Raw genomic sequence first — 10,000 nt, forward strand, 5'->3', positions numbered from 1 at the left:
CCTATGCGTAATAGCCTATTTTGCCTGTCCACGCCTTGTCGTTTCAAAGTCGGGATTTGAAATGTTTGCGCAATTATAGCCTATTCTATGTAGAAGAGTTAAACGGGAAATTTGAGATAGGCCTTGTCAGCAACAGAAAGATTAGTTTATAAACAGGGTTGGAATTAGCGCAAGCCTTTGAAGATCTCCATATGGATAAAACTTAGGCTACAACCAGGTAAGGAGTTTAGCACGTATCCAGAAATATTTTTGATAAGAAATTATTTATAGGCATAGGTTAGGCCTACAGTAAGTCTGTAGGCTATGGGATGGATAGCCCATCTGAATGTTTTTGGATGCCGCCTGTGATTTATTATTTTTGGGCATAGCTACGGTATAGGCTAAATAATGAGTATGTCTATTCTAAGGTAAAGTCCACAAAAATAGACTTGATAGGCCCACCAAACACTGCCGGAACTTTAAGAACGAACAATATTTTGCGTTCCGAACCGGTTCAGGACCGATATGTTGGTGGAGGAACGCATGCAAGAACGAAAACGTTAAACATAGGCCTACCTGAACCGTTCGGAACGGAACGTTTGAAAAATTATTTCGTTTTCAAGCCCTGACCACCACACACCAAAGTAATCAAAGCAGTGTGACCTTTATCATCCACATGGGGTGACATATAGAATATACAATGTAGAAACTTTTATGATTTTTTTAGACAAGAGAAAAATGTGCGCGTGTGTGTTGGGGGAGGGGTCAGTGGTGGGTATGCACACTAATGTATCTTTGTAACTTTTTGAATAACTCTCCCAAATGCACTGTACAAAGGAGTGTATTTCAGACCTGTCTCTGCCAAACTCCTTTTACCATAAATAAATGTGTGTGTGTGTGTGTGGTGTGTGTATAATGTGGTATGTGTGTGTGTGTGTGTGTGTGTGTGTGTGTGTGTTTGTGAGTGTGTGTGGTATGTGTGTGTGGTGTGTTTGTGTGTGGTGTGTGTGTGTGGTGTGTGGTGTGTGTGTGTGTACGGTGTGTGTGTACGGTGTGTGTGTACGGTGTGTGTGGTGTGGTGTGGTGTGGTGTGTGTTCATCAGGCTAGCCGTATGGGGGTGGAGGCGGTACTGGCACTGTTAGAGGCGTCTCCTGGGACGCCGGCGTGCGTCGTGTCTTTGTGTGGAAATCAGGCCGTCAGGCTGCCCCTCATGGAGTGCGTTCAGATGGTGAGTCAACTATATGTGTGTGTGTGTGTCTGTGTCTGTGTGTGTGTGGGTCTCTGTGTGTGTGTGTCTGTGTGTGTGTGTGTGGGTCTCTGTGTGTGTGTCAGTGTTTGTCTGTGTGTGTCCTGTGTTTGTGATTACATTCCTGTGTGTGTGAATGTGTTGTACGTGTCTGTGTGCTGTGTGTGCATATGTCTGAGTTAGTGTGTGTGTGTGTGTGTGTGTGTGTGTGTGTGTGTGTAACAAAGATTACAAAGGCCCAAACATGTCTCCTTAATAAGATGATTAGACTGATGATTAGATATTAGATTAGATAATGAGTGAGTAGAGATCATGATGAATGAGTGAGTAGATATGCAGTATGTTCACTTTTATCCTTTTCCCTCTAAATTGTGTGTGTTCTTGTGTGTGTGTGTGTCAGACACAGGATGTGCAGAAGGCCATGGATGAGAAGAGATTTGATGATGCTGTACGACTGAGGGGCAGGTAGGAGCTGAGTCATGTTTACAGAGACAGTTTTCTGAGTCTGAAGTGCTGAGTCATGTTTACAGAGACAGTTTTCTGAGTCTGAAGAGCTGAGTCATGTTTACAGAGACAGTTTCAGTCGGAATCAGTGCTGTAACATTAGCCCTACCATAAGACCTGGCAGTCTCTGTACTTTGTCCTGTTGCTACCTTCAGATGTTTTCAAAGCTTTGTTTTGCTTGCTTTAAAGTGCATGTGTGTTTAGAGTTATATTTTAGATAACGGCGTTTAGTTAGTGCAGCAGTTTTGTATTCTAAATCCTTGCTGTTAGCAGAGGGACAGCAACAGAAAGCCAAATGCTGAAATGTCCCGTATTTTGGGTTAGAAACCTGGGAAATCTCCCTTATTTTCAACGCTGACAGGTTGACATGGTTACATCATAGTGTGTTTACAGTTTACCCATGCTGCAGACTCATGTTTATAGTTTACCATGTTTATAGTTTACCCATGCTGCTGTCATGTTTATAGTTTACCTATGCTGCTGAGTCATGTATATAGCTGCAGACTCATGTTTATAGTTTACCCATGCTACTGAGTCTTGTTTGTACTGTAGTTTACCCATGCTGCTGAGTCGTGTTTGTAGTTTACCCATGCTGCTGAGTCGTGTTTGTAGTTTACTCATGCTGCTGAGTCATGATAAGAGTTCTGTTGTCTCTGCCTTCCTGTCCTCTCCAGGAGCTTTGAGAATAACTTAAACACCTACAAACTGCTGTCTCACCGCAAGACTGACACTGAGGTCCCGCATGTGAGTATATGTGTGTCTGCATGTGTATGTCTGTGTGTGTGTGTGTGTTTGTCACATGCAGAAGGGAATTCAGACTCAAAGTTTAGTGTCATCCCAACACACACACACACACACACACACACACACACAAATGTATGCAAAATGTTACTGCTATTTTAAAATTTGCTTGTGACATCCTGTCTTTTAGTGCTGGTTCACAGCACCATGTCTCCCGCCTGAACATCTTGGATTGGCTTCATACTTTTTAATGTCAATAATGGTATTATACAGCAACAACTGTTTCAACTTTTAACTCATCTACTTTAGTTTCTGAGATATGGAGGCCAAAAACAGGGTCCTGAATAGGGCTGAACGATTTATTGCATTTGCGATAATATCGCGATATGATGAAACACGATTTTCAAACAGCAAAGGCTGCGATTTGTAATATGTGACGTCACCCAAACGCATTTATACTCGCGCTTGCCGACGCGCCACCGACTCTTCTCACGACCACTGAAGAAGCAAACAACGTAAACAAGAGGACCAGCTAACAGTGTCAAGAAAGGTCTGATCAGTAGAGCTACTTTGGTTAAAAATAAACCTCTTCATTACCTTTTGCTAGAACCTGCCATGTCCCTGGTTCTAGTTCATAATTCCCCTGTGCTGCTACTCTGGCTGGTAACTTCGTTCACTTGTCGGGCTGACGATTAAAACTCCACGACTGTTTAGGCTGCACAGCACCCATTCACCTGTGCACTGGGGACTTTGTTTACTGGAGTACAGTGACAGTGGGGGCATTTGCGATATCCAAGAGGGTTGGCGGCACAAACATTTCATCTCACAGATTGATGCATAATGTTATCCGCAAGTAGTTGACACAGCTAACCACCAAAAACCCAGCTGTTCTAACATTAGCTTATCAGCTAAGGCTCTAGGCTACATACATGCTGCTAACTGCTGATAACTTTGCCTGTTTAAAGAGTTTTGTCTCCGCGATTGGCTTTGTTGTGATATGAACAAACTAGTTAATTTGCATGCATGAGTATTGCGCTGCGGTGTTGATGATGCTAACCTTTAGTTAACACCGAGCCGGACAGTCTTTCGGCCGCATTTATTTGCGCTAACAATCTACAGTAGTTTGTCCGATTCACGTGCAAGTAGCCTACAGAGAGGAGCGGGTCTGTGTGTGTGTGCGCGCGCGCGCGTGTATGGAGAGCACAGGACAAGGAGAAGCCGTGTCAGTGCCACTACATGTAGACCTATTTGTTAACTAACGAAAGAAGGTCATATCTACATTAAATAGAAACACAATAGAAACGAATCAGAATCATTAAATGTTTACAAGGCTGGAAGTTCAACAAATATAGGTCTACTAATGTGATTAAAATAGTTAAATAAAGAAATATTTCATTCATCATTCATCAATCTTATTCAATGACCTAATGCCATCATAACATAGGCCTGGGCTCCAGGAAAGAACAGTTTATGTTTAACTTATCTAATTTTGTGTTGGTCATACTATAGAATAATATATTGCTTGTCTTTGTTGAATAAGACAGAAGATAAAGAGCTTAAAAATAATCGCATCGCAATCGCAATATTGGTGAGAAAAATCACAATTAGATTTTTTTCCAAAATCGTTCACCCCTAGTCCTGAATCTGAATAAAATACAGTCTTTTAAAGTAACTAAGTAAAGTTCCTTGGGTCATTACTTTTGAACAATTAATGCTAGATGCTTGAAATTTTCAGAGAATGTTGCACAACTGTAGACGTGTTCAAATACGTCCTGTTCAAATGTATCCTCAACTCCTATGCTGCTTTGAAACCTCTGATGTGTGAAAAAGATATTCCCTTGGGACAATAAAGAACCTAACCTAATGCACACACCCACACACACTCAAGAACCTAACCTAAAAAGATACCTATTGTCCTCCTACTTCTGACAACCGGACACAACTGATGCGCAATTACCATGCACCTCCCTCTCTCTCCTCCTCCTTACCATGCACCTCCCTCTCTCCTCCTGCACCTCCCTCTCTCCCCTCTTCATGCACCTCCCTCTCTAATTCCTAGGGTAATAATAGTAATTCCTATCTAAGGTCTTTTCTGCACTGTAGCTGAAATGTTATTCTCTTGCTGTAAGTCGCTTTGGATAAAAGTGTCTGTTAAATGAATTAATGTATGTATGTAAAATGTACACATGCATCATACACACACATACACACCGGGTTTTAAACTCGTGTGTGTGCCCGTTAGGCCGAGGAGAATGGTGGACAGATTGAGGAGGAGAGTCAGGAGGAAGGCCGTCATGATGTAGGTCTTTGGCTCTAATCTGGCTAACACTCAGCACTGCCGCTAGGCTAGTGTCTGGCTAACACTCAGCACTGGCGCTAGGCTAGTGTCTGGCTAACACAGCACTGTTGCTTTGCTAAAGTCTGGCCAACACACCGTACTGCCGCTAGGCTAGTGTCTGGCTAACACTCAGCACTGCCGCTAGGTTAGTGTCTGGCTAACGCACAGAACTACTACTAGGCTAAAGTCTGAGCGACACACAGTCCTGCCACTATTAGAGTCCGGCTAACGCACAGCACTGCTGCTAGGCTAATATCCGGCTAACGTATAATTCTGCCGCTAGGCTACAGTCTGGCTAACGCAAAGTACTGCCGCTAGGCTAGAGTCTGGCTAACGCACAGCACTGCTGCTAGGCTAATGTCCGGCTAACACATAATTCTGCCGCTAGGCTACAGTCTGGCTAACGCATAGTACTGCCGCTAGGCTAGAGTCTGGCTAACGCACCGCACTGCTGCTAGGCTAATGTCTGGCTAACGCATAGTACTACCACTAGGCTAGAGTCTGGCTAACACACAGCACTGCCACTAGGCTACAGTCTGGCTAACGCATAGTTTTGCCGCTAGGCTACAGTCTGGCTAACGCATAGTACTGCCGCTAGACTAGAGTCTGGCTAACACATAGTACTGCCGCTAGGCTAGAGTCTGGCTAACACACAGCACTGCCGCTAGGCTACAGTCTGGCTAACGCATAGTTCTGCCGCTAGGCTACTAGGCTAGAGTCTGGCTAACGCATAGTACTGCTGCTAGGCTAGAGTCTGGCTAACGCATAGTTTTGCCACTAGGCTAGAGTCTAGTCCTGGGTGTGCAGACAGGATGTCTACTGATGAAGTTCAGGCAGAGAAAGGCTCAGGATTCAACAGAGTGTGCAATTGCTTTGTTGGGCTAGACTGAACTAATGCTAAGCTAACCTAGCACTGCTCAAGTAGTTAAGACGCTATTGCTATTTCCATTAGGTTATTTAATGTCCAACCCAATGATAAAATGACAGCAAGTTTTTATAATGTTATATGTGTAACGGAGGCAAACTGAGCTAGCACGCTAGTTGCGCAACTAACCGCTGAGTTGGAAGCCTGGGCTTTTAGCTCAGTGGTTAGAGCGTTCGACTCGGCGGACGAATACTCTGTTACATATGGCTTTCATGTACATGTGTGTGTGTGTGTGTGTGTGTGTGTGTGTGTGTGTGTGTGACAGGGTCCGTTCACAGTGGCGGTACTGAATGTGGGTGCCCCAGCAGCGGGCATGAACGCAGCAGTGCGCTCGGCTGTTAGAGTGGGCATCACAGAGGGGCACCGCATGATGGCCGTCCAGGACGGCTTTGAAGGCTTCGCCAAGGGACAGGTAACACACACACACACACACATACTCACACACCAAAGGACAGTTAACACGCAAACACACACACACACACACACACACACACACAGACACACCAAAGGACAGGTAACACGCAAACACACACACCAAAGGACAGATAACACACACACACACACACACCAAAGGACAGGTAACACGCAAACACACACACACACACACACACACACACACACACACCAAAGGACAGGTAACACACACACCAAAGGACAGATAACATGCTAACACACACACACCAAAGGACAGGTAACATACAAACACACACACCCACACACACCAAAGGACAGGTAACATGCAAACACACACACACACCAAAGTACAGATAACACACAAAAACACACACACACACACACACACATTCACTCACATCAAGGCACAGGTAGCACACATTACACACCATAAAATATACATGTGTACCGGTATGTGTGCAGCTGATTGCCTTGTTCTGATTTGCAGATCAAGGAGATTAAGTGGGGTGATGTTGGAGGCTGGACCGGCCAAGGAGGATCACTGCTGGGGACAAAGAGGTACTTAATACACACACACACACACACACACACACACACACACACAAGGAGGATCACTGCTGGGGACAAAGAGGTACTTAATACACACACACACACACACACACACACAAGGCTGATCACTACTGGGGACAAAGAGGTACTTAATACATACACACACACACACACAAGGAGGATCACTGCTGGGGACAAAGAGGTACTTAATACACACACACACACACACACACACACACAAGGCTGATCACTACTGGGGACAAAGAGGTACTTAATACACACACACACACACACACACACAAGGCTGATCACTACTGGGGACAAAAAGGCACTGAACACACACACACACACACACACACACACACACACACACACACACACAGACGGAGGATCACTACATAGGACAAAGAGGTACTAAATACACACACACACACACACACACACTGAATTTGTTGCTCTGTGTAGGACCCTGCCTGCAAAGCACATTGATAAGATAGCCGAACAGATGAGGATTCACCGCATCAACGCCCTGCTGGTGATTGGTGGATTTGAGGTGAGGTCACACTCCTTCTGGCCAATCAGCTCTTCCCGTTCAGCCTATGATAAGACCCCTCCCCGAAAGCAGCCAGGTTCACAGGAACGCGAGCACGTCAGGAACATGAGAGTACGTCAGGAACATGCTAGCACGTCAGGAACATGAGAGCACGTCAGGAATGCGAGCACGTCATACACCAGGTTCACACGCTAGTACGACATGAACGGAGGTTCACACACAAGCACAGCAGGAACACTAGCACGTCAGAAACAAAGGTTCACACGCTAGCATGTCAGTTATCTGTCAGGAACAGAGGTTCACACGTTAGCACGTCTGGTAAAATGTCAGGAATGTGGTTCACAAGTTAGCGCGTCTCTTTAGATGTCAGGAATGTGGTTCACACGTTAGCACGTCTCTTTAGATGTCAGGAACTGAGGTTCATACGTTAGCACGTTCACATCAAGTCCGGATATGGTTCAGATTTAGTCAGAATTCGGTCCAATCCAGACTCTGCTGAAAAAAACAGCCAGAAACCAGCTTATGCTGGTAGCTGGTTTTAGCTGGTCTTTGCTGGTTTTCTTCCAGCTCTTGCTGGTCTTTGCTGGTGTAGCTGGTTAGGCCACCAGCTGAATATGCTGGTGTGACCATCTGAGGAAGCTGGTCATGCTGGTTTGACCAGCCTGTCGTGTGGGATACAGCTGGTGCAAGATGGTCATGCTGGTGACCAGCCTGCCAAGCTTGACATTGTTGGTGTAAGATGGTCATGCTGGTTTGACCAACATAAGCTGGCACGGCCAGTTAAACCAGCAGTGTAGACCAGCAACACCAGCTAAAATGACCAGCTTGAGGTGGTACGACAAGCAAAACCAGCCGAATTACCATCGTTAGGTGGGTAAACCAGCTGAAGGTATGTTTTCGCAAGAGATTTGCTGGTCTAGCTGGTCAACCATCATAGGGAGGTCAAACAAGCTGGTCAACAAGCTGGTCAACCAGCAAACCACCTTTAGCTGGTCAGGCTGTTTTTTTTAACAGGGTAGTGTTGTTTAAAATAGACCCTACTACAGCAGCAGTGATGAGATAGTACAGCAACAGCTCCAGTAGGGGGCAGTAGTGATGAGCTAGTACAGCAACAGCTCCAGTAGGGGGCAGTAGTGATGGGCTAGAACAGCAACAGCTCCAGAAGGGGTCATCATGTGTAGAGTGTAGATGCAGCATTGTCAGAGCACAAACAACATCACAGTCATTTGTAATTACACACAATTACACCCTTATTTCCCACATTAAATAAATAACACAGATTAATCTCTGTGTTTACCCATGATGCTCTGCGTTAACCCATGAAGGTCTGTATTTACCCATGAGGCTCTTGGTGTACCCATGATGCTCTGGGTTTACCCATGATGCTCTGTGTTTACCAATGAAGCTTTGCGCTGTGCCTGCAGGCCTATCTGGGACTGCAGGAGCTGCTAGCAGCACGGGATTCATATGATCCGTTTTGCGTTCCCATGGTGATGGTGCCGTCTACTGTCTCCAACAACATCCCCGGCTCCGATCTCTGCATCGGTGCTGACACAGCCCTCAATGCCATTACAGGCGTAAGATGACGCGTGTGTGTGTGTGTGTGCATGTGCACGCGTCTGTTTATACTTGCCATGTGTGTGTCTTTGCATGTGTACATGTGTTGACACTTGCATGCGAGTATTTTTGCGTTGTGCGGTCATTGTGGAGTTGTGCAAAGCATGCCACAAGAGATTGTGTGACTGTCTGGAGATCCAAAGGGGCATTACTGGCCAATCATATTCCGCTATCTTCCGCTGCTTAGCCAATACCATTCCTCTATCTGCTGAAAGGGTGGTATCTGCGAAAATGTAATTGGTGATCCCAAACACCAGGTGCCTCTCACGATGCTGCCGAACCAGAGCTGGAGCCGCCACATAGTTGCACACACACACACACACACACTCCACCTCCACCATCCACTCAGTGGGCTGTGTTGGGCCCGCAGGCGTTTGAGGCGGTCCTGCAGCTGGTGGAGGCTCGCTGGCGCCACCGTGAGTTTTGTGTGCCCCTCTGCATGCTGCCCGCCACCATCAGCAACAACGTCCCTGGCACCGACCTGAGCATCGGGGCCGACACCTCCCTCAACGCCATCGTGGAGGTAAGGCGCGCTGACTCAGCGCTTTCTCAACTAGCCTTGGGAGTAGTCAAAGTGGTGAGTCAGCACTTTCTCAACTAGCCATGGGAGTAGTCAAAGTGGCGAGTTGGCGTTTTGTGGCGAGTCGCTACCAAGAAAACCAGCCATGCAACTTCAAGAATCTCACGAGAATCGTGAAACATTACCTTGTCAATAGATATAACTCTTTGGAGATAGTTTTTGCATTTATGTACAGGGGGGATAAGTCATGAGAAGTTTGCTATTTACAATAGCAGAGTAACATATAAATACATCGCGACTCTAGAGGGACCTCTACACTCCAATCTCTACACTGCCAAAAATACCTAAACCTGCATAGTGTACCTTTAAATACCTAAACCTGCATAGTGTACCTTTAAATACCTAAACCTGCATAGTGTACCTTTAAATACCTAAACCTGCATAGTGTAGCTTTAAAGGAGTGAGCACCCTCTTTACCAGACAGTTGTGATAGTTGGTGACAGTTTGAACAGCCAAACCTTCTCTTCATAGCCAAAGACCTGATAGATGAGTTGGTGTGTGTGATAGTTGAGTTGGTGTGTGTGTAAACAGCACAGATAGATGTACAGGAGCA

At 45.7% G+C, this 10,000-nt stretch overlaps 1 protein-coding gene across 7 annotated transcripts in view; it reads left to right on the plus strand.

Moving 5' to 3' along the window:
• LOC121692948 (ATP-dependent 6-phosphofructokinase, platelet type-like) overlaps window positions 1-10,000 on the plus strand; it is a 37,503-nt gene that overhangs the window by 16,979 nt on the left and 10,524 nt on the right. For 3 of the 7 annotated variants that reach the window (XM_042072013.1, XM_042072016.1, XM_042072020.1), the window contains 8 exons: window positions 1,083-1,208; window positions 1,627-1,691; window positions 2,405-2,474; window positions 4,714-4,770; window positions 6,000-6,146; window positions 6,636-6,706; window positions 7,163-7,250; window positions 8,675-8,827. In XM_042072013.1, coding sequence (XP_041927947.1) covers window positions 1,083-1,208; window positions 1,627-1,691; window positions 2,405-2,474; window positions 4,714-4,770; window positions 6,000-6,146; window positions 6,636-6,706; window positions 7,163-7,250; window positions 8,675-8,827 — 777 coding nt within the window. Of the gene's footprint in view, window positions 1-1,082; window positions 1,209-1,626; window positions 1,692-2,404; window positions 2,475-4,713; window positions 4,771-5,999; window positions 6,147-6,635; window positions 6,707-7,162; window positions 7,251-8,674; window positions 8,828-9,237; window positions 9,391-10,000 lie in introns of all 7 variants that reach the window. The other 4 variants (XM_042072015.1, XM_042072018.1, XM_042072014.1 and 1 more) reach the window with 3 other exon arrangements.

The sequence above is a fragment of the Alosa sapidissima genome, chromosome 19 (assembly GCF_018492685.1).
Source record: "Alosa sapidissima isolate fAloSap1 chromosome 19, fAloSap1.pri, whole genome shotgun sequence".
Classification (NCBI taxonomy): domain Eukaryota; kingdom Metazoa; phylum Chordata; class Actinopteri; order Clupeiformes; family Clupeidae; genus Alosa; species Alosa sapidissima.